General features: G+C 45.2%; 1 protein-coding gene across 1 annotated transcript in view; it reads left to right on the top strand.

Annotated features, from left to right (window-relative positions):
* PDGFRA (platelet derived growth factor receptor alpha) overlaps positions 1-22,865 on the top strand; it is a 45,987-nt gene that overhangs the window by 14,813 nt on the left and 8,309 nt on the right. Inside the window, exons 4-22 of the mRNA XM_027102931.1 lie at positions 323-583; positions 1,811-1,941; positions 3,876-4,047; positions 4,141-4,330; positions 7,470-7,585; positions 8,511-8,637; positions 9,695-9,888; positions 10,666-10,760; positions 10,980-11,112; positions 12,807-12,911; positions 13,296-13,406; positions 13,653-13,806; positions 14,648-14,814; positions 17,042-17,157; positions 17,519-17,641; positions 18,581-18,692; positions 19,783-19,882; positions 19,996-20,101; positions 21,344-21,585. Coding sequence (XP_026958732.1) covers positions 323-583; positions 1,811-1,941; positions 3,876-4,047; positions 4,141-4,330; positions 7,470-7,585; positions 8,511-8,637; positions 9,695-9,888; positions 10,666-10,760; positions 10,980-11,112; positions 12,807-12,911; positions 13,296-13,406; positions 13,653-13,806; positions 14,648-14,814; positions 17,042-17,157; positions 17,519-17,641; positions 18,581-18,692; positions 19,783-19,882; positions 19,996-20,101; positions 21,344-21,585 — 2,755 coding nt within the window. The remainder of the gene's footprint in view (positions 1-322; positions 584-1,810; positions 1,942-3,875; positions 4,048-4,140; positions 4,331-7,469; positions 7,586-8,510; positions 8,638-9,694; positions 9,889-10,665; positions 10,761-10,979; positions 11,113-12,806; positions 12,912-13,295; positions 13,407-13,652; positions 13,807-14,647; positions 14,815-17,041; positions 17,158-17,518; positions 17,642-18,580; positions 18,693-19,782; positions 19,883-19,995; positions 20,102-21,343; positions 21,586-22,865) is intronic.

The following is a 22,865-nucleotide window of genomic DNA, read 5'->3' as shown; positions in this document are numbered from 1 at the left end:
GTGGGATCTTCCCAGACCGGGGCACGAACCCGCGTCCCCTGCATCGGAGGCGGACTCCCAACCACTGCGCCACCAGGGAAGCCCTAGCATCAGTATTTTTTATGAGGGTATAGGCAATTTGGTATTGTTCATACTTTAAGAAGTATGAACCTTCTAGCTTTTATGATGATTAATGTCAGTGGGGTGACACTTCTATATATATGTGTGAAGGTAAAATTCATACCTTTGAATTTGATTAATGGCAAAGGAATAATTTTTCTGCATATATGTGTAAAGATGAAATTAATCCCAAACATGTTTTTCTTTCTTTTTCAAACCTCAGACCCAGATGTAGCCTTCGTACCTCTAGGAATGACAGATTACTTGGTCATTGTGGAGGACGATGATTCTGCCATCATCCCTTGTCGAACGACTGATCCTGAGACGCCAGTGATTTTACTCAGCAGTGACGGGGTGGTGCACGCCTCCTATGACAGCAGACAAGGCTTTAATGGAACCTTCACTGTCGGACCCTATATCTGCGAGGCCACCGTCAGGGGGAAGAAGTTCCAGACGATCCCATTCAATGTTTATGCTTTAAAAGGTACTTGTGCCCTCTTCCCCCCCCCGCCTTTTTTTTTTTTTTTGCGGTACGCGGGCCTCTCACTGTTGCGGCCTCTCCCGTTGTGGAGCACAGGCTCCGGACGCGCAGGCTCAGCGGCCATGGCTCACGGGCCCAGCCGCTCCGCGGCACGTGGGATCTTCCCAGACCGGGGCACGAACCCGTGTCCCCTGCATCGGAAGGCGGACTCTCAACCACTGCGCCACCAGGGAAGCCCCCTCCTTCTTAAAATAAGAGTTACGGGCAAAACAGTCAGATGCATGTAGCTTTTTTTTCCCTTGATCTTAGTCCCTGGTGATGGGAGACCCCAAATTCTGACATGGGAACTTAGGATTCCACCTTTACCGTACAATGTTAAGCTGACTTCTGTGGCTGTAACAGTACGAAGCTTAGCAATACCAAAGGCAAAAGCTTTCCTACCCCTGGAAGATTTTGTGTTTCATCAGTTGACTTCAAAATACTCTAAGGAATTCTTTTCTTGCATAAGCCTCTTACTGTTTAGTCACATTCCTGACTACAAAGGCCCTAACAACAAACACACACCTGTGAGGGTTGGACCCCTAGGTTAATTTTAGTAACTTAAGAAAAGTGATTTTGACTTTGAGAAAAGCTGGTGGTTGTCGACTTCATCCCTTTGATGCGAGTGGTTAATGCAAATGGGAAAGGATAAACCATGCTTGGGGGGCAACAGATCTATTGAACGCTTACGTGTAGGCGTGGCGTTAGCAAGAGTGTGCCATTGAACTTCTGTGAAGGGCTTCTATGCCCAGCTCTGTGCTAGGTTCTCCAAGTGCTGAGAATACCTGGGGAGCGGAGTGGGAGAGGAGAATGAGTGATGGGGTGGGAACTGGTGCCTATAGGGGAGCGCAGGTCAGTAAAGGCTGAGTAGATCCATCAATAAAGGCGGCTGCAGTCGTAATTAACCCAAATGAACCCAAATGCTTGCGGATTCAAATGTCTTCTGTTTAATTGGAGTTTATTTTTACTATTGTTATTGTTCTGTGTGTGTGTGTGTGTGTGTGTGTCTTGTTTTGTGCCAAATTATGTAGGTCAACGCAAATCAAGGTTTCTGAGATTTTCAATATTTTGTCTTGATCAAGGTGGTTTGCAAATTATTGTTCAGGGTCATCTTAAAAAAGCCCAAACCTTAGAAGATCCTAACTATACTGTGGATATTTAGGTCCCTGTGTTTGTTGTTTTTTTAAATAGCAACATCAGAACTTGATCTGGAAATGGAAGCTCTTAAAACTGTCTACAAGGCAGGGGAATCGATTGTGGTCACCTGCGCCGTCTTTAACAATGAGGTTGTGGACCTTCAGTGGACTTACCCTGGACAAGTGGTAGGTACCCTCACGGGCCCTGGTGGCATGGAATGGAGTACAGGAGGGGTCCAAAGACCCATCGCTGATGGGGCACGACATTGACTTCCTGTAGACCCCAGCTTCCCATCTCTAAGCTGCTCACTGACCAGATGGCTTCATGGCTCTTGGAGCAATGGGAGAGTCTGAGATGATGACAGCTGGACAGAATGCATAGATACTTCACACTGAGCCCTTTTTCTCATAAGTATGAAAGAAACCGGAAGGTTCTATGGCTACAAGATAACAACCAAAAAAATTAAAAAGAGAACGGATTTTAAAATTTGCTGATTGCTGACAGAGTCATGAATTCTCCTTTTCTTGGCTCTCATACCTTTGGGTTTTGAGGCATTTGATAATGTTGGTTGCCTGCCCCCTTCTATTTCTGCTCTGTGGACACCCATGACACTTCTGCCTCCTGTATGCCTGGTCTTTCTTTGCCTGGTTTTATTCAGTGAACAGGCATAACTCGAGTCATTCAACAAAGATTTAATGATGTTTGCCAAATCCCAAGCACTCTGTTAAAAGCTGGCCCATGTACAGAAAGAGGGAGAAGGAGGGAGGAATGGAGATGGAAGCGGGGAAGGGGAGCCACCGTGCCATCTCTGATCCCTGGGGACTTACACATAGGGTCTCATTCATTCTGGTTTTTTTTTTTTAATTGAAGTATAGTTAATTTACAATGTGGTGTTAGTTTCGTGTACAGTAAACGGATTCAGTTATACATACATATATTCTTTTTCAGATTCTTTTCCATTCTAGGTTATTATAAGATATTGAGTATAGTTCCCTGTGCTATACAGTAGGTCCTTGTTGTTTTCCTGTTTTATATATAGCGGTGCGTATATGTTAATCCCGGGTCTCATTCATTCTAATGCATTGTGGTAAGTGTATATGAACCATTGTGAAAGGCTATGATGATCCCACGCAGAAACAATTAACAGTATTGAATGCAGGGGCCTCATGGAGAACAAAAAACATATATGTATATATCTGCTTTTTTGTCCCCTTCACTCCTAGTTTGCAAATTTCGGCTCCTTGCTCTTTTTTTTGACATTTTATAGTGTCTCTTCTTTTATCCATTTCTCTCCCCCCATGCTTTTGCTGCCCCTTTCCTTTCTCTCCAGGGCGTCTGATTGGAAGTTGGGCATTTTCACATATTGCCTTATAAACCTCATGTTTTGAAGAGACATTCGTAGACCTATATATATATATATATATCTTTGCTGAAATGTAAAGCTATCTGATTTTTCTGTTCATACCTGATTGCCTTTAATCCTTAAAAGAGAAACATTTCATTTATTGGAGATAAAATATTTTTCCCCTCGAAACCAAACTATGTACTGTTTGGCCCCAAATATATGATCAAAGTATTGGTTATGAATCATATTTTTGTTTGATATTAAAAATAACGTAGGCTTATTGTTGTAACTTCATAAAATTTAGAGAAACAGAGGAAAAGTCACTTCCCAGAACACCTCCATTATAATTTTAGGGAGATAAATACTTTATAAATGTAATAATTAATAGCTACTATACTTTAAATAGTACTTTGTTATGTATTTTTCCTGCGGCAGTAGAGCACAGACACCTTCCTATGTCATTAAATATCTTTTTAAAACAGGATTTTCAAAGGAGTGAGTTTGAAAAAACCCTTTTTTTCAATTAGACTTTATGTTTTAGGGCAGTTTTAAGTTCACAGCAAAATTGAGAGGAAAGTACCGAGATTTCTCGCATAGCTCCTGGGCTCACACGAGAGCGGCCTCCTGCATGACATCCCCACAAGGGTGGTACCCTTGTTACAGTCCGCGAACCCATACCGATGCGTCATTATCTCCCAGGGTCCGTAGCCTACGTGAGGCTTCACTCTTAGGAGCTAGCTTGTTAAAGTCGGTTTTCCTCCCCCTTTTCTGTAGAAAGGCAAAGGCCTCACAATGCTGGAGGAGACCAAGGTCCCGTCCATCAAGTTGGTGTACACTCTGATGGTCCCTGAGGCCACGGTGAAAGATAGTGGAGATTACGAATGTGCTGCCCGCCAGGCCACCAAGGAGGTCAAAGAAATGAAGAAAGTCACCATCTCTGTGCACGGTACATTCTGCTTTCCAAAATGTCCACTGACTGTGCTGCTCGGGGATCCACTATGCAGTAAGCGTTGTTTAACGGAAACTTTTCCCTGTACAGAGAAAGGGTTTATTGAGATCAGACCCAACTTCAGCCCGTTGGAAGCCGTCAACCTGCATGAAGTCAAACATTTTGTGGTGGACGTGCAGGCCTACCCCCCTCCCAGGATAGCCTGGCTCAAGGACAACCTGACTCTGATTGAGAATCTCACGGAGATCACCACTGACATAGAAAAGATTCAGGAAATCAGGTAAAGAAACAGCCTTCCTGAGTATGCCTTTTCTTTTTATTGTGTGTGTATTCCTAGATAGACTGACGCTTGCGCTTGTCTTACAACCCAAACCAAGAGTCCATATAGAAAATTTAGCAGTCAGAAATAGGAGATAGTGGAAATCAAGTACCTCTTCCGATGACATTGCAATGCAATAATAGTGTGTTGGTAAGTTTATGATCAAACGAGAGAAAGAAGAACTGAAAATCTCTGCTCCCGATGAAAGATACGTTCCTGGATTCAGCAAGGGATGGAGGAAAGAAAGTAAAATTGGACCCACTTGTATCGTGATTACAGTTCCAGGGCAATTAGCACATAAACCTACATGAAACAAAACGTTGCTGGCTTCATTTGAAACGCATTTGCCCCAGTGAGGCCTCCATGGGAAATAAGAGTAGTGTCTGGTTAAATGTGGTTAGGAGAAGACATACAGTGAATAGTTTAGATCCCTGCCCTCTGAGGAGTCGGGAGACTGCTGTCATCTTTTAACCAGTGGTGGAGTTTTGGGTAAGTCACCCTTCAGCCTCAGTTTTCCCATCTATAAGGTAGGGTTAATAATACCTTGTGTCCTTCAAGGCAAGGCACTGGACCAGATGATATTTTGAGGTCCCTTGCAGTTTTAAGCTCTGATTAGAATTTAGGAGTAGAAGGTACCTCTTGAAGGGCTCAGCTAATCCAGCCCTGCACCTTTGTCAGAAACCATCCCAGGGAGACACAGTCCTCTATTTCAAGCCTTCAGGGAAGAAGAGAAGACAGAACCCCTCTCTCATCAGTTCGCTTAACCTCAGGATTTGCTTTCTTCTTTCTGAACTAAATTCCATGTGTAATTGAGAAGCGACATCTGGGAAAATGGACGTGGAAACCTCTGTGGAACAGTGATGGAAAAAGAAGTGGGATACTGAATCTGGAAGGCTTTCTGATGACACAAAATGGAGGTGCACAAAGAGGTGGGCAGTGCCCAACTTTCCACTAGGCTGTGAGGCCAGAGAGGAATAGGGTGATCCTGGCACAGCCAACGCTTGAGACACCCGTCTGAGCGCTGTCTGCGAGCTACAGTCAATAGCGACGGCCAGGTAGCGGTCGTCCCCTGAGTGGTCCAGGAGAGCGGCCTGTTCAGGTGCTTCGAGAGTTCCTCCAGCACATCTGATCCCCATGAAGGGCAAGGGAACATAGGATGCATATGATGGAGGGGTGTCTGGCTTACTTAAAACTAGTGGATCCGGGCTTCCCTGGTGGCACAGTGGTTAAGAATCCGCCTGCCAATGCAGGGATACGGGTTCAAGCCCTGGTCCGGGAAGATCCCACATGCTGTGGAGCAACTAAGCCTGTGCGCCACAACTACTGAGCCTGTGCTCTAGAACCTGCAAGCCACAACTACTGAACCCGTGTGCCTAGAGCCTGTGCTCTGCAACAAGAGAAGCCACCCCAATGAGAAGCCTGCGCACCGCAATGAAGAGTAGCCCCCACCCGCCGCAACTAGAGGAAGCCCGCGCGCAGCAACGGAGACCCAACAGAGCCAAAAATAAATAAATAAATAAAACCAAAAAACCCCCAAACAAACTAGTGGATCCACCAGCTTCCTTGGCTGAACGAGTGCAGAAAATGAACAACAAAAGACTGTCTGGTCATTGGCAGCCAGGGTCGCTAAGGGGACTCTAAGGAAGTCCATTCCAGAGTGCGTCCAGTGTGGTGTGGCAGAGGGAGAGCCAGCCCAGCATGCTCCCTTCACAGGTCCCAGCACCTGGCGTCTTGGGCTAGAAGACTCTACATTAGCAGGGTATTTTGGAGCCTGTGAAATGCTTTAGATTATTTCATGTAATTAATTCTCAAAATGACACTTGCATACAGCTTTCCAATGCTACACATAAGGAACCTGAGGCATGGAGAAGTTCAGTCATGCCCCAGATCTCCTCCCTTCATGACCAGTGCTCTTCCTCTCACTCCACCTTCCTTTCACTCACAGTTCCACACTGTACTGTTTTTTTTTTAATTATAAATTTATTTATTTTTATTTTTGGCTGTGTTGGATCTTTGTTGCTGTGCACGGGCTTTCTCTAGTTGCGGCGAGCGGGGGCTGCTCTTCGTTGTGGAGCACGGGCTCTAGGCACGAGGGCTCAGCAGTTGTGGCTCATGGGCTCTAGAGCGCAGGCTCAGTAGTTGTGGCGCACAGGCTTAGTTGCTCTGTGGCATGTGGGATCTTCCCAGACCAGGGCTCGAACCCATGTCCCCTGCCTTGGCAGGCAGGTTCTTAACCATTGCGCCACCAGGGAAGCCTATCACACTGTGCTGTTTTGTTAATGACAGCCAAATGGGCCATTACTTTATAGATGCACGCACACACACGAGCATGCACACACACACTCATGGCCAAACGTCATTTATTGTACGTGTAAGAAACCTTTTGGAGAAACTTCCCATTAGTGAAGTATGAAGGACTATGTTTCTCTAATTTATTTATTTTTTAAGATGAATCCTGTGCTTTAAAATCATTCAAGCCTAAAGACAGTGCATTGTAAGAAACCTTATTCCACTCCTGTCCTCGTGTTCCTCCGTACCCGCTCCTCTCCACCCCCAGGGGAATACTTTTGTTAGTTTTGTTAGGTTCTTATGAAACCTTCCAGAGTTTCTTAAAGCAGATACAAGCAAGCAGGAATTTTATACCCTAGTGACCTCTTCGTATCGATACAGAGACAGTGTCCTCGTTCTTTCTTCCAAGGATGTTCCATTGTTTGGCTAATCACTCAAATGATGAATATTTAGGGGAAGCAAGTATTTTTTAGAAGGTAAAAATCAAGGGTTAAAAAAAAAAAAGGAAAGTTGGTGGGTTTATTCCCATTAGAAGTCTGGCCTTAGCAGAGCTGACTGCTCTTGTAGCCACATAAGCCATTGCTCATCTCAGGTTGTCCCGTCTTATGTTTAAGAATTAAGTGTCTATGACTCAGACCTTCAGTGCGTAGAAAGTGTATCAAAAATCCCAGAAAAGCGATGATATGGACAAGAAAAAAAGGTGTTTTTACTTTTTTACAAAAAAGCAAAATTCGAATTGAGTATGGTTATTACTTAATGATTAGAATTTATTTGGCTACAACTTGCTGAAACAAAGTCCTTTACTTTCAAGGTATCGAAGCAAATTAAAGTTGATCCGAGCTAAGGAAGAAGACAGCGGCCATTATACTATTGTAGTTCAAAATGAAGACGATGTGAAGAGCTACACTTTTGAACTCTTAACTCAAGGTATGTAAGGGCCGTATAAAGATAATGCCAGCTCAGTAGATGCGTGACTGAGAGTCTGCCGAGGAGAGCCTGGCACTTTTCCCCCAGGTCGTGGAGGGAAAAGCAGCCCTTTTAGGGGAGAAGCAGGGACTGTAGATGTCACATGTCAGGGATGGCTTTGTTGGACTTACAAATCCACATCATTCTGGGAGGTTCCAGGCTAGTCTGGAATCATTTGGGAATTCCTAGGCTCCACTAGCTTCCTTACCATCTGCTTCTCAATGTGGTCTGGGAAGAGTGACATGATGCTTTTTGGTCTGGATGACCTTAGATTGTTCCAGAGTGTTTGGCCTTTTTGCTTTGCTTTCCTTGTAGAACTCGTACAGTGGCCCTTCCCAGAAAGGAGTGCCCAAGTCTTTAATCCTGGTTCAGAACCTACTCACCTACCCTGGGCCACATACTGTCTTAGGTGGGCTCATTTGACCCTCACAGTCAATCTATGATACAAGTCTCAGCATATTTCTAAATTATTTGATCCCAGGTTGAAAAAACATCTTTAAAACCTAATAATACCCCATAGATGCACTTTGGTAAATACTGCTCTAGATTTAGATGAATCCATTAGATGATTCCCAAGCTATGATATAATTTTAAGAGCCTCCTTGCCTTTCAAGCCAAATAACCACAGGGGCTTTTTGCTTTCTTCACTGAGGATTTAAAACACCACGGGGCATAAATGCCAAATCACTGAAGATGTGACCATGCTCTTACCCAAGTGGGTCTGTCCAAACTGGAGTGTTAACCGTGCACGTGACTCAGTGGCCACTTGATTTGTAGGTTTGAATGTCACGCGGACAAGTTCTGAACTCTTGGAATTCCACTTCGTAATTCCCAGAAGTTCTGGGACACGAACCATTCAATTCTGATTTCTTTTCACCTCTTGCAGTTCCGTCATCCATTCTGGACTTGGTCGACGACCACCATGGCTCTAATGGGGGCCAGACAGTGAGATGCACAGCTGAAGGAACCCCTCTTCCTGATATTGAGTGGCTGATTTGCAAGGATATTAAGAAGTATGGAAATCGCACATTCCCTTTCCATTTGTGGTCAGAATGTTTCTTCCTTGGGACAGAGGACCTCAAGTGCATTTTACTTCTTTTGCTGGCCCTTGTTTTTGTGTTTGTGATTCTTATTTGGCCTAAGTCTCATAAACTGCAAGATAGGGTTCCAAACATGGACCTCGCGTGTGCGTGCATGCAGGCGTGCATGCACGCAGGTGCACTTCTGTGTCCTTGAGTAGCTGTAAGAAGGTCGACAGCTTTCAGCAGATTCTCAAAGGGTCTCTAATCTGAAAAGAGCATGAATCTAAAGAACTGCCGTAAGAGGATTTTTACTACCCTGGCCCACAGTCTCATCTCCCATTTCATCTGTGGTGAATGTTATTTGGTGGTTAGACTGGCATGTGAAAATAAATGAAGGTACTGCCCAGGTGACTTCTCACTACCTGCTCTGTGGCGGGAGTTAAGGTCCCCGTCCCTCCTTCAGCCCCCACCCCTCACCCTTCTCCGGCGGGCACGTGAGCAGCACATTTGCACTCCCACCTGTAGTGACTGCCGTGCTCAGAAACCTCATTGCTTCTCCTGGAGACGGAGACTCCTAGACCTACGCCCCCCGCAGGCCACAAGGCAGCAGACTTGGATCCAGACTGGAGCTGGTACCGAGGTCTAACCCTAGTGACACCTGAGGGGGTCCTCACAGTGTGGGTGGAGAGAAGGGAGGGCAGCAGGCCTTTTCGGAGGGGTGGGACGTTGGGATAGTTAAATTCTTGAAGTCCAGGTTGCTCATGGGTTCAAGGCTTGGGATGGGTAGTTCTGTTGGATTGAACTTGTTTATCTCTGCCTTGTCCTCATAACCAGTTAACTTTTAAATACCCACATGTAGCTTATTCTCTCTTGGAGAACAAGGTGTTGAATGTTAATCTGCACATAAAATAAGAAAATTGACCTGTAGCCCCCCAAATGCAGACAAAGTCAGGGCTGCTTGCCATCTTAGATGATTCTCACTGCTCCACCCACCCCCACGACTCCCCGTAATTGGCTCTATACCTATACCCTTTTTCTCTGTCTCCAGATGTAATAACGAAACTTCATGGACGATTTTGGCCAACAATGTCTCAAACATCATCACGGAGGTCCACCCCCGAGACAGGAGCATGGTGGAGGGCCAAGTGACATTCGCCAAAGTGGAGGAGACCATTGCAGTACGATGTCTGGCTAAGAATCTCCTCGGGGTGGAGAGCCGAGAGCTGAAGTTGGTGGCTCCCAGTGAGTAGCTCGTGGGTCAGGACGACGCCAAGTCAGCAGCCGAGCCCTTCCTCTCCCAAGCGGAACTTTGAATCCCAGATGGGGTCCCGTAGGAATGAAGGTCCCTCGGTGGAAATTCAGCTCCGGATGCTCTTAACGGGCCTTCTCTGGGCATCTCTGTGGGAGCCCTTTCTTTCAGATTCAAATCCCAAACCGCATTGTGCAGAGGCCCCTAGGCATTTTGATTGTCTAGCCGTATAGTCTCTTTGGTCTGAGCATGTGGGGATGGAGGATGGGGAAGAGGGGTCTTCCTCCTTGTTGCTCTTCATAACAGTTAAGACAGGTTGAATTCTTAAAAAAAAAAAAAAATCAATGAAGCCAAAAGCAATATAAGTAAACTGCAACCTTTCAAAATAACTGAACTTGATTTTCTGAACTTACGTTCTAAACTTATGCTACTAATGGTAGCTCTCAATCTCACTTATTAATATTTATATTCCAATTCATATTTTGTCCAGAAGGTTAATGTTGGAGGACCTTTGGGGAAAGTATTTTCTTCCCAACTGAATTTTGTCCCTTTCACTTCTAAGGGAAGAGCTGGAGTAGTTTCATGCATATAGATAACTGAGAGATGGTCTTGCCCATCCTCCAAATAAGCCTGGCGGCTCTTATGCTTCTCCACCAGTAGTGAAAGATTTCTGGCCCAGAAACAGCCACCCTGCCTTCCTGCCCTCCCGCGTGTTTGTGCAAGTTCTCCACCGTGCCTCTCTCTCTCTCTCTCTCTCTCTGGTCCTCTAGCTCTGCGTTCTGAACTCACGGTGGCGGCCGCAGTCCTGGTGTTGTTGGTGATTGTAATCATCTCACTCATTGTCCTGGTTGTCATTTGGAAACAGGTAGATTTTTTTTTTAAAGAACTAAAACTATTTGAAACCAATAAGAACAAGAAGAAGAGCAACCTAGTTCAGGGCTTGGCACAGAGGAGGAGCTCAGTAACAACATGATGAGTGAACGTTATTGAATCCTACTGTGTCCAGTCATTCTGCTGCTGCGGTTAAGCTTTGGTACATTCGGACGTTGGTAATTCACCAGTTACCTGTCCTGGTCATTTATAGAAACCAAGGTATGAAATTCGTTGGAGGGTCATTGAATCAATCAGCCCCGATGGACATGAATATATTTATGTGGACCCGATGCAACTGCCTTATGACTCGAGATGGGAGTTTCCAAGAGATGGACTAGTGCTTGGTAAGCTCCTACTGGGGTGATCTCCCAAGACTCCCTTTGATTTGTACGCAACTTTACTCTTTACGGGCCTGTGGAGGAATAAAGGATCTGCGCTTGTGCTTAGCAAAAGCTAAGCATTAGAAATTGGCTTTCAGAAATAGTTTTCTCTCTTGAAAATGAGTTAATTGAATCACAGCAATGACTTGTTTTTACCTCCTTCCCTAGCAAATTACGGTTAAAGAACATTTTACAAAGGGAGAAGAGAATATGAGGAGGCCTGCCAAAGCTACGCATCAAAGTGGCTTTGCTTTGGAAATGACACCAACTGAAAATGAGACGAAGTTCTACAACTAAAAAGGAACAGATGAGAAATGAATGAGGACAATCGGAAAATATATTTTGACTCAGTACATTCTGAGGATTATTAGATACTTCTTTAAAATATAGAATATAAAAATATAGGTTTCTTTTAAAACAAACATGAAAAAATCATCAAGCCAGCTTATCACAGACTTTTCAAATATTTCAATCTTGGGCTGAGACCAAGAACATGAAGCTTAGTCCAAGGGATTTTTTTTGGTTTTTTTAAAATCACATCCTGATTGAATGAAAACAGGACAAAGACAAATGAAAGTTAGAGCTAGAGGTTGTGTCATCATGACTATTCTAACAGTATGTACTTCAGAGGATGCCAAAGGCATTTTAACATTATCCACTTGTCTCATTCCAAAATACAGCCAAGTTAGGTCTTCTTACAGAGTTACTTAAACTGAAATCAAACGAGACACCCTATTCACATACATACCTGGGAACTAAGCTTTCTTTATTATATTTTCTCCCTTGTTTTACAAAAAGGGATGAGGAGCTTAGGGAAGTTAAAAAGTAATAAAATATGGAGAAAAAGGGCAACATCCCTAACGTACCAAGAGGCAGTCCTGTGTCTCTCTGCTTCTGTGTATTGTCAAGTTGCTAGGGAAGCAGTACCTTTCCAGGAACAGTTTCCAGCCGTGCAGACATGCAGTCACAGGCAGTGTTGGCTGTTAGTGCCCTTTTATGAGCCGAGTCTTTCCCTGGCTTGGCAGAAACATCTGTTTTAGACTGTGAGCTCTTTTAAGAGTGGGGACCAGAGCTTCCATTTCATTTTGTATCTCCCAGCGTGTGGCAAAGTGTTGTGCTCCTAGGGCACGTTTAGCCTTTGCCCTTCCTAGTCTTTCTAAGAAACAGGCAGCAAGGGAGCCAGCCCGAAGTTGTCTTCATCACTGCTTAGAATCCGTGATGTCTTGAATCCTGAAGTATTGCCAGTGGATAAAGGCTTATTGATGCAAAAGATGCCCCTGTTTGTGTGCAGAAAACAGAAGGGTAGAGAACCAGGAGGTTTGGGCCAGAGCCACAGAAAGCAAGTACCACAGAGCCCACGATTTGGCCCGGTTCTCCAGCTGGTAGACAGAGTGCTCACACCAGCGAGGGCTACACCCTCCTTCTTCCCGCCTGTGTTTTCCTTTCCTTTGCAAACGTTATTTGACAAAAGCAGTTATACTAATTTCCTTCCCTGTGGGCTCAGTTCCGGTTTTGACATGATGACTCGGAGGAATCATTATGCTTCCTCCATATGGGAGAAACACCGCCCAGCTGTGTACCCATGAGCGCTGGCCGCGGTAAATGAAGCTGACGAGATGCCTGATTCTGCATGTGTTGATGGTGCTGGTTGCCCACAGGTCGTATCCTGGGCTCTGGTGCATTTGGGAAAGTGGTTGAAGGAACTGCCTATGGATTAAGTCGATCCCAACCTGTCATGAAGGTAGCAGTGAAGATGCTAAAACGTAAGTGCCCCTTTCTGGGGATTTTTTGAACATGGAGATATTAAGTAAATTGCTCAAAATCACACAGCCAGTAAATGAAAGTTTAGGACTAGATCTTGGTTCTTTTGACTCTAGGTTTTAGGCATATTTAGACTGTTTTGTCAGTTAGTTTTATTTAGATTGTTCTTGTTGCCTATATGTTGGAAAATCGAGAGTTATTTGTAGTGGCGTCTTTTTACCCTGAAGCCTAGGGATTAGTTATTAGCATCTAGACTGAGTCCCTGTTTCTCTTTTAGACTGTTGTTAAGTAAAATGATGTCCAGTCGTAGGGTTAGCCATGTTTTGGGCTTTTTCTGGGTAGTAAATAGTTTAGTTGAACCGATACGTGATTTATTTCTTCAACAGCCACAGCCAGATCCAGTGAAAAACAAGCTCTCATGTCTGAACTGAAGATAATGACCCACCTGGGGCCGCATTTAAACATTGTGAACTTGCTGGGAGCCTGCACCAAGTCAGGTAGGCTTGCTCACCTGAGAGTGAGGATTTTCATAGAACACTACGGTTGTGAAGACTGTCTAGGCTTTTAAATGCCCAAACACGCCAGCAAATATAAGTCCCTTGAATGGAGCTGTTGACTAGATTCTATTGAGGGAAGCTCACCGTTCTCGAGCAGCGTCTCTTAGCAGTGTAGACACAGTGTAATTCATGGCCCTTCTGTTCTTCACTTTCATGCTCACCTCCAACTGGTTTTGGACCCCACAGGCCCCATTTACATCATCACTGAGTACTGCTTCTACGGGGATTTGGTCAACTATTTGCATAAGAATAGGGACAGCTTCTTGAGCCGCCACCCAGAGAAGCCCAAGAAAGAGCTGGACATTTTTGGATTGAACCCTGCTGACGAAAGCACCCGAAGGTAGGTGCGAAGAGAGACGCTATTGTGAACCGTCGTCTTATGAGCTTCACCAGTGGGGAGAACCCATGTCCTGATAGAGGCCGTGTCTGCAGATTCAGTGCCAGGAGGTAGCAAGACTTAGAGTCAACTACCCTGCTCCATCATCCTGTAACATGATGCTGAGCGATACCTGATGTCTGCAGATGTTTTGAACCAGGATATCATTTTGGGGATAGGTTTGCTGATAGGTTTGAATGAGAGTGAGGGTTGGAATAGTTCTGGGAACCAGTTTGCTGTTTATGTGTGTTCTACTTAAGACCTCTAAATGCATCTCTGGCCAGGGATGCCCCAGTACTCGTACCTTGTGAGAAACTTCTAAGTTTGAGATACTGGTCCTTGCTGAACCCTGTGCCTATTAGTCCCCACTGCAGAAGTCTAAAGTGGCTAAAAAGATCTCTGTAGATACGAAGGTCCGTAAGATCAGAAAGGACGTGAGTTCACTTCATATTAATTTACTCAATGGACACCAGATTGGTGCTAAATGTATTGAGTAGCAGGATTTGTCTGCCCAAGCCACTTGGTCATGGGGTGCAGGTTTGTGGCCCGTGAACTGAAAAACAGAATAAAGACAGACACAGCTGAGTTGAGATGGTCCATGGGTTTGTGTGATCATTGATTGATGCTCATCCCCCCGACTGGACCACCCTCGTGAAGGGTATGGGTGGTTGTGCTTTCGTTCCCTGTGCCGCCCCCATGGCCACCACTGCCTCGCAGGTGGTGGGTACCTAGTTGTCATCTACTGAATGTCGGGCGATCACTCCAGAGGACAGCCTGGTTAAGGTTTCTTTTTCTGTTTCTACAGTTACGTTATTTTATCTTTTGAAAACAACGGTGACTACATGGACATGAAGCAAGCTGACACTACACAGTATGTCCCCATGCTGGAAAGGAAAGAGGTTTCTAAGTACTCAGACATCCAGAGAGCGCTGTATGATCGCCCAGCCTCATATAAGAAGAAATCCATGTTAGGTAAAGGCGTCTTTGCTTACGCTTTGGGTGTTGTGATCTTCCGGTGGTTTAGTATGATACCTAAAATACTCAGAAGATGCTGAGCAGGCTAAGTAGGACCGCCAGGCCACATGGTTCCTAACTGCAGATCTGCACACCTGAGTCTAGGACATGTTTTTGAAGGTCTGTGGCCTGTGGATTGAAAAAAGAAAAAGAATAAAGATAGACCTCATGTAATAAATTTTTCAGACTTTAAATGTAATTATTTTATGTTATTAATTTTATCTTTCTGTCCAGTTTTATTCAGATATAACTGAGATACAGGACTGTGTAAGTTTAAGGTGCACAGCATAATGATCTGACTTACAAACATCATGAAATGATCACCACAGTGAGCGTAGTGAACATCCGTCATCTCACACAGATGCAAAATAAAAGAAAAAGATTGTTTTCCTTGTGATGAGAATTCTTAGTATTTACTCTCTTAACTTGCATATATACTATACAGCAGTGTTAATTATATTGATCATGTTGTACATTATATCCCTGTAATGTACATTTTAAAATGTCGTCATTTTAAAGAATTGTTTATTCTGACATAATGATATTCATTTTTTGGTGTTAGCATGACTTTTTTTTTTTCTTCTTCAAATGAAAGTATGGTGGTAGTTGATGTTTTTTCTCAGTACCCTTACTTGGAACAATTAAAAGCTGGCAATCTTATATTGGTTCCTAATATATTTTTTTAATTTAATTATATAAATCTCTAATATCTGTGAGTTCAATAGCCCTTGTTTTTAGCTTTGCTAATATCCAGTTTGTGTTAGAAACTGGAAAGTGGACAACTTGAGGTTATATTTTCTGACAAGGGTGTTGGGTTTTTCTACTGAATGTTGTTTCAAGGAAGATCCGTTTGTTTTCAGAGCAGATGAGCATGTGGCAGGGTTGAACTGATTTGTAAACTCCAGGGAGCCTATCTGATGCCCATAGCAGATGGACCACCCCACATCTGCTGGGGGTGGTCCTTCCAGGCTTCTACTCTCATCACAGGCTTGGAGCGGGGAGGAGGCTGCTAGATAGATCTGACGATGCCTTGTTCCATAATCTTGTATTACCGGGACTGAGACCTCCCGTTGGTCCCTGCAAAAAGGTGTTGAGCTGTCATGGAAATTGTTTTGAAAATCATTACTGTACTCTGGATGCTTTCAGGGTTCTTAAGTGAAAGGTACAGTCATTAAAAAAAGAATGTGCTTGTTCTGCAAAGCGCAGTACAGAATAATATTTTCCACTCCTGCAGCTCCAAGGTCCATTCACATCTCATTGCCAACTGGGTAAACTTCCAAGCCCTTTTAAAAGATTAGCCAGTGAGACTTGTCGGAACCAGTCCTTCCTCTCCCCTCCTGTATTGTTAAAAATAGTTTACGTTGCTTCCCAGGCTGGACGTGGCTGTAGATGTCAGGGGAACCTGATTCATGCTCAACCCAGGCCCAGTTGGCAGGCAGACCATTGCTTTCTGGCTGGAAAAATGTGAAGGGCTGCAGCTACTCTTCACATGCCTGAACTTTTTCAAAAAGTGCTGAGAACTGCTGGCCTAGATTGCCTCCTTCCTCGAAAACCCTGGGACCCTTCCAGAAGGGACCAACTGGGGAAAGTGGACAAGTTACAAAGAAAGGGAACTACGCGCGAAGTCTTTGGCACTGACCTTTAAGATCGCTATCTCTAGTTGGACTGGTGGCTAATTTTATTCACAAAGTAAGCCAAGTACTATGAAGGTGGCTTTAAAAAGAAAAAAAAAGCAATTCCTAGAAGCTGCTTTTTCAAAGAGCCCTCGTGTACATTCCTCACGGAAAATTTGTGTGTGTGTGTGTGTGTGTGTGTGTGTGTGTGTGTGTGTGTTTAAAGTGGCTGAGGTGATTTGCTAACTAAGATTGAAAAAAGAAATTTGGGAGGCAAACAACAAAATATGTGTGAGAACGCATGATACTGGTCCTTATGGAATCATATATACTTATATATATACTTAAACCAGGTATATGTTTCTACAGATGTATTTCTTTTTAAAGAGAGCACTTTTGCATATTTTACACACACCCCTGTGAGGTTTAGAAACTATAACAAAATGATCTTAAGTGTGTTCTTTGGACAAGCCTCCGCAGTCTGACGAGTGGCCCAGCCCTTCGGGAGTATCAAGGTGGGTGATGTTTCATGCTGTCCGCCAGCACCAACACACTTAATTCCTTTCCTGCAGACTCAGAAGTCAAAAACCTCCTTTCGGATGATAACTCAGAAGGCCTTACTTTGTTGGATTTGTTGAGCTTTACCTATCAAGTTGCCCGAGGAATGGAGTTTTTGGCTTCAAAAAATGTAAGTGTATTCAGGGGACAGAGACTTCTTTAGACCCAGGCCACAGATCTGAGCAAGGTGAGCGTGGAAGGGAGATCGTGGAGAAGCCTGTAGCAATGGCTGCTTCTCTCTTCCTCATCCCCAAAGCAGAGCGGGGCATCCAACAGGATCAGGTGTCTACTTTTCTCCAGAGCATTGTCCCTCTCGGGAGGGACTGGGATGAGAGCCTGAGAGAGGGGAGCTCTTTATGCCAGGACAGCCTCCCTGAGGCTGTGTGCCAGGCAGCTCCAAGCGCCCCCGTGAAGTGGCCAGTCTTGCAGGGGTGATGCTGTCTAGCGCAGGTGGACTGACACTCCCCGTCATTTCTTCCCTTTCTGCGCAGTGTGTCCACCGGGACCTGGCCGCTCGCAATGTCCTCCTGGCGCAAGGGAAAATCGTGAAGATCTGTGACTTTGGCCTGGCCAGAGACATCATGCATGATTCGAACTATGTGTCAAAAGGCAGCGTACGTGCTCTCACCTTGTTTGGCATGCTCGCCCTCCCTCACTTGCATCTCTGAAAGCAGGTGTTGCTTCCAGCCATTCAGTGCCCAGATTTTTAACACAGAGTCCATGACATTCATGAATGGGCTCCAGGGGTCAGTATGAAAAGCACAGGCTCTACAGACAGACTCCCTGGGTGTGAGCACCATCTCCAGCACCTACTAGTGTGGGAACTTGGGGCAAGTTACTTGGCCATTCTGTACCTCGGTTTCCCTGTCTGTATCAGGGAAGTGACATTAGTACCTATCTCCTGAGTTGCTGCAGAGTATTAGATCACTGGATTCATGTAAAATGCTTAGGACAGTGCCTGGCACATACAAAGCAGCCCGTAAGTGTTAGTCATTAATACGTAAGTTGTGCATTTATTTCCAAGGAGAGCACCTCTTTTATCAAATTTTCAAATGGTGTCTACGACCCCTAAAATGTTAAAACCATTTGAGTTAATACATCTTAGAGGCGCAGTTTCCTTAAAGATAGTCGTTCTGTCCTACACTTGAACCTTCTCCCCACTATTTCTTATAGTTCAAAAATGTAATTGGCTCTCGGGTCACTAGGTCTGTTCTTAATTTCGTTCCTAGGAAGACCTGAAAATAGGGGACAGGTCCATTCAGGGCTCACGCTTTTGGGGTAGACTTTCAGGATTAAATATCTTGGCATGTTATTCCTTGGAAGGGTAAGAGGCAGCAGTGACCATCCATCATTCATTAAATACGTATTGAGCACCCACTAGGTGGCAGGCACTCTTCTGGGTGCCGAGAGTACAGAAGTGAACTAAAGAGACGCTCCTGTGGGGCAAGGTTGCCAGTGCAAGCTATTAGCCCAGAGAGGACCCCTTTCTATTCCTGCTGCCGTAGATCATAGCTGCATCTGCTGGCTTTAACGTCCTCCCCGCTTCCCTGCAGACCTTTCTCCCGGTGAAGTGGATGGCTCCCGAGAGCATCTTCGACAACCTCTACACCACACTGAGCGACGTCTGGTCTTACGGCATTCTTCTCTGGGAGATCTTTTCCCTCGGTATGGGCCTGACATCTCTGCTTGTTTGGGTTGTTCTGGAACAGCACTGGAAGGGAGATGCTGTGTTTGCCAAGCTCCAGGATGTAAACAGTGTTAAGATACCTAGTGTGGGTCAGGTGCACTGCAGCCGATTCACACGTTGTGCACTTACGATGGCTAGTGTGTTTCCGAGCAGACCGAGAAGGGGTCTTGGGGAACTGTGCCCTCACCCCTGGCCTTTGCCCCCCTTCTCCTCTGAGCTACATCAGAGGGACCGTCTCCTGCTGGAAATGCTCATGATGACATTCACTCACCCGCTGCTTCTTCACCTTGGACTTTGGGTTAAGTGGGTTCACCAGTGGGGATTCGCCCTCCCTCACCTCATGGTGGTGGACACTCAGTGAAAGCAGTGCAGTGAGGGAAGGGGAATAGTGACTCCCTTCCTGGTCATCATTCTGGAGGAGAGAAACCTTCTAGTCATTCAGTAAGTCAGGCACCGGTTCCTGAAGAATACAGGTGCCCCGAGCTACCAGGTGAGGGCCCTGCGAGGGGGTGATTCACACCCCTGACTTCCAGACAGTTCACCTGGGGAGGTGAAGCTTACACATTTAATGATAAGCTGTGTGTTCCTGATTTAAAATTGTAATGGAAGCTCAGAGAACAGAGGAGTCCTGGAGTAGTTTTGGAAGGAAACTAAACTTGACCTGGCCTTGGCCACAAAAATGGGAAATGTTTCATGAATCCACTATTGTCCTGATGTGACAGTAAAGGGCTTTCCCTGCCCGTTCTCCTTTTTCGACCCTAGTTCATCCCTCCAGAGATGTCACTGTGGGTCACCCAAGTGTGTGGCCTAACTGAGTCTCGTATTCTGTGACAAACAGAGAATTATCTAGACATTTCAAGACTGCTGCCTTAATTATTTGAACATTTCTGATGGAAATGACTTTCCATTGGGCAAGGCTGTGAAATCAAGCAGATGATAACACTTAATTTCTTTGGAAGAACCGCTACTTCAAGGCGGGGATCCCCAAACATTTTCTAAAAGTGCCAAGTGTTTCAACAGTGTACCACACACTCGTCAGTCCTGGTCGTTTTCTTCTTGGGTCCTCAGGTGGTACGCCCTACCCTGGCATGGTGGTGGATTCTACTTTCTACAATAAGATCAAGAGTGGGTACCGGATGGCCAAGCCCGACCACGCCACCAGTGAAGTGTGAGCCCCCCTTGCTATCCCGTGGGCCTGTGTTCATGCCCGGTGGGTCTATGGGGGTAGGGGGTGCCCTGACGTTCCTCCCTGTGCCCACTGTGAGTCCTGTGCTTCTCCAGCTACGAGATCATGGTGAAGTGCTGGAACAGTGAGCCAGAGAAGAGACCCTCCTTTTACCACCTGAGTGAGATTGTGGAGAATCTGCTGCCTGGACAATATAAAAAGGTTTGTCTGAGCCTCTTAAGATGGGTGAGTGGAAAGGAATGGGCAAAGGGAGGAGACAACAGCCGGTCATTGCACAGGAGAGCAGTACTGTTCAACACTATGTTAAAGGAGCATTTTCAAAGGAGGAAAAAGATGGTGTGATCCAGTGGCCGGGGCTTCAGGGAGTGCTCCCTGGGCCCTTGGTAGCAATGATGAGTAGAAACCCTCCTCTTCCTGCACGGCTCCCTTTCATCCTGAGTGTGCGACACCTGTAAGCACTTCATTCTCCATATGCTTGAGTATCTGAAGCTACTGTGCAGTTAGAAGTCTCAGAGCACCCACAGCCATTAAATCGCTAATTTGAATGCACTTAAATCCACGCGAAATTGGCTTTTACCAGCCGACTGGAAGGAACAACCTCAGCTGTTATCTGTGGCTCCAGCTGGTTTTTTGTGGAATAGGAAGCATTGTTCAAAGGAACAAATGTAATTTCATGGAACCAAGCAGGATACGGTAATGAATGAAACAAATTTTTGCTGAGATGCTGAGAAGGAAGCCCAGACACACTTGTGGAATAAACTCAGTTTCTTAGATTCAGTCACCATGTAGGTTTTCCATACTTATTGCTTCTCTTCCTTCTTCTCGAGGAAGAGCAGTGTTAGCTGAACTGGAAGTTAAATACTTTTGTTTATCGATTATCTCACTGCCCCTTACAACTGCCATAAGTGAGGCAGAAGGAAGGAAGGAAATTAACGATAGGAAAGTCAGAGACACTCTGGTTGGTGAAATTGTGTTGATGGGAACAGACTGGAACTATTGTTGAAAATGGGGTCTTTTTTAGATCAATGGTCCCTAAGTTTTGAATTACATTTCTCCAGTGTTTGGGGATTAGGAAGACTTCTGGTATGGTGCTCCCAGTGGAAGCCCTGTTCACCTCTTATTGGGACTCATCCAAGCCCTGGAGAGACTGTGTGATGGGGACCAGAAGGGTCCATGCTAGTCCCAGAGAAGGGAGTGTGTGTGTTTGGGGACGCAGTTGTAGCTACTGACTGAGAAGGGGTTCTTGGTATCTCAAGACCCACCAGCAGGAGATCTCTGCCACGGGTGGCCCTTTCTTCATGTTACACATCTCTGCGGAACAGTTAACACCTGACTCTCCTTCAGTTGTCAACAGTTAAAAAATAGTAAGCTCTGAGCATCTGTGTTCTTTTTTGCAGTTCTATCAGTAACCCTTGAGTAACTATGTGAAATGAACATTTGCAGAGTTATGAAAAGATCCACCTGGACTTCCTGAAGAGTGACCATCCCGCCGTGGCACGTATGCGCGTCGACTCCGACAATGCGTACATTGGCGTCACCTACAAAAACGAGGAGGACAAGCTGAAGGACTGGGAGGGTGGCCTCGACGAGCAGAGGCTGAGCGCAGACAGTGGCTACATCATCCCTCTGCCTGACATCGACCCTGTTCCTGAAGAGGAAGACCTGGGCAAAAGGAACAGACACAGGTAGACACGAGACCTCAGCTTCCCGCCGAGCTCTCTTCCCTCCCCTCCCCCAGCGCACCTGAAGGGGAGGAGCCATTGCCCCATTGTGAGGCCCTCCTAGTGCTGAATCTGTCCTGGGGAAGCCAGTGGCAGAACCCCCAGGGGTCTGTTTAGTTTTGAAAATGCTTCCCAGATGATTCTTTAAATTTTTTTTTGTTTTACTCAAATATAGTTGGCTTACAATATTATATTAGTGTCAAGTGTACAACATAGTGATTTGATATTTTTATAGATTATACACCATACAAAGTTATTATAAATTATAGATTATTTCCCTATATGTGCTGTATATTACATCCCTGCGATTTATTTTTTTGCGGTACGCAGGCCTCTCACTGTTGTGGCCTCTCCCGTTGCGGAGCACAGGCTCTGGACGCACAGGCTCAGCGGCCATGGCTCACGGGCCCAGCCGCTCTGCAGCATGTGGGATCTTCCCAGACTGGGTCAGGAACCCGTGTCCCCTGCATTGGCAGGCGGACTCCCAACCACTGCGCCACCAGGGAAGCCCCCTGTGATTTATTTATTTTATAACTGGTAGTTTGTACCTTTTAATCCCATTCACCTACTTTGCCCCTCTCCCCTCTGGTAACCACGAGTTTGTTCTCTGTGAGTCTGTTTTTGTTTTGTTTGTTTTCTTTTTTTAGCTTCCACATATACGTGAAAACATACAGTATTTGTCTCTGACTCATTTCACTAAGTGTAACACCCTCCAGGTCCATTCACGTTGTCACAAGTGGCAAGATTTCATTCTTTTTTATGGCTGAGTATTTCATTGTGTATATATACCTATCTTCCTTATCCATTCGTCGGTTGATGGGCACTTAGGTTGCTTCCATATCATGGCTATTGTAAATAATGCTGTTAAGAACACTGGGGTGCACATATCTTTCCGAATTAGTGTTTTCATCTCCTTTGGATAAATACCGAGAAGTGGAACTGCTGTGTCGTATGGTAGTTCTATTTTTAATTTTTTGAGGAACCTCCATATTGTTTTCCATAGTGGTTGCACCAATTTACATTCCCACTAACAATGTACTAGGGTTTTCTTTTTTCCACATCCTCACCACCACTTGTTATTTCTTGTCTTTTTGATGATAGCCATTCTGACAGGCATGACATGATATCTCATTGTGGTTTTGATTTGCATTTCCCTGATGATTAGTGATGTTGAGCATCTTTTCATGTGCCTGTTGACCATCTGTATGCCTTCTTTGGAAAAATGCCTATTCAGGTCCTCTGCC

This window comes from Aethalodelphis obliquidens, unplaced genomic scaffold (assembly GCF_003676395.1).
Source record: "Aethalodelphis obliquidens isolate GAN/ISIS:26980383/991018 unplaced genomic scaffold, ASM367639v1 scaffold6, whole genome shotgun sequence".
In the NCBI taxonomy this organism is placed as follows: Eukaryota; Metazoa; Chordata; class Mammalia; order Artiodactyla; family Delphinidae; genus Aethalodelphis; species Aethalodelphis obliquidens.
Note: the sequence above shows the minus strand (reverse complement) of the source record. Positions and strands in the feature narration are given on the sequence as shown.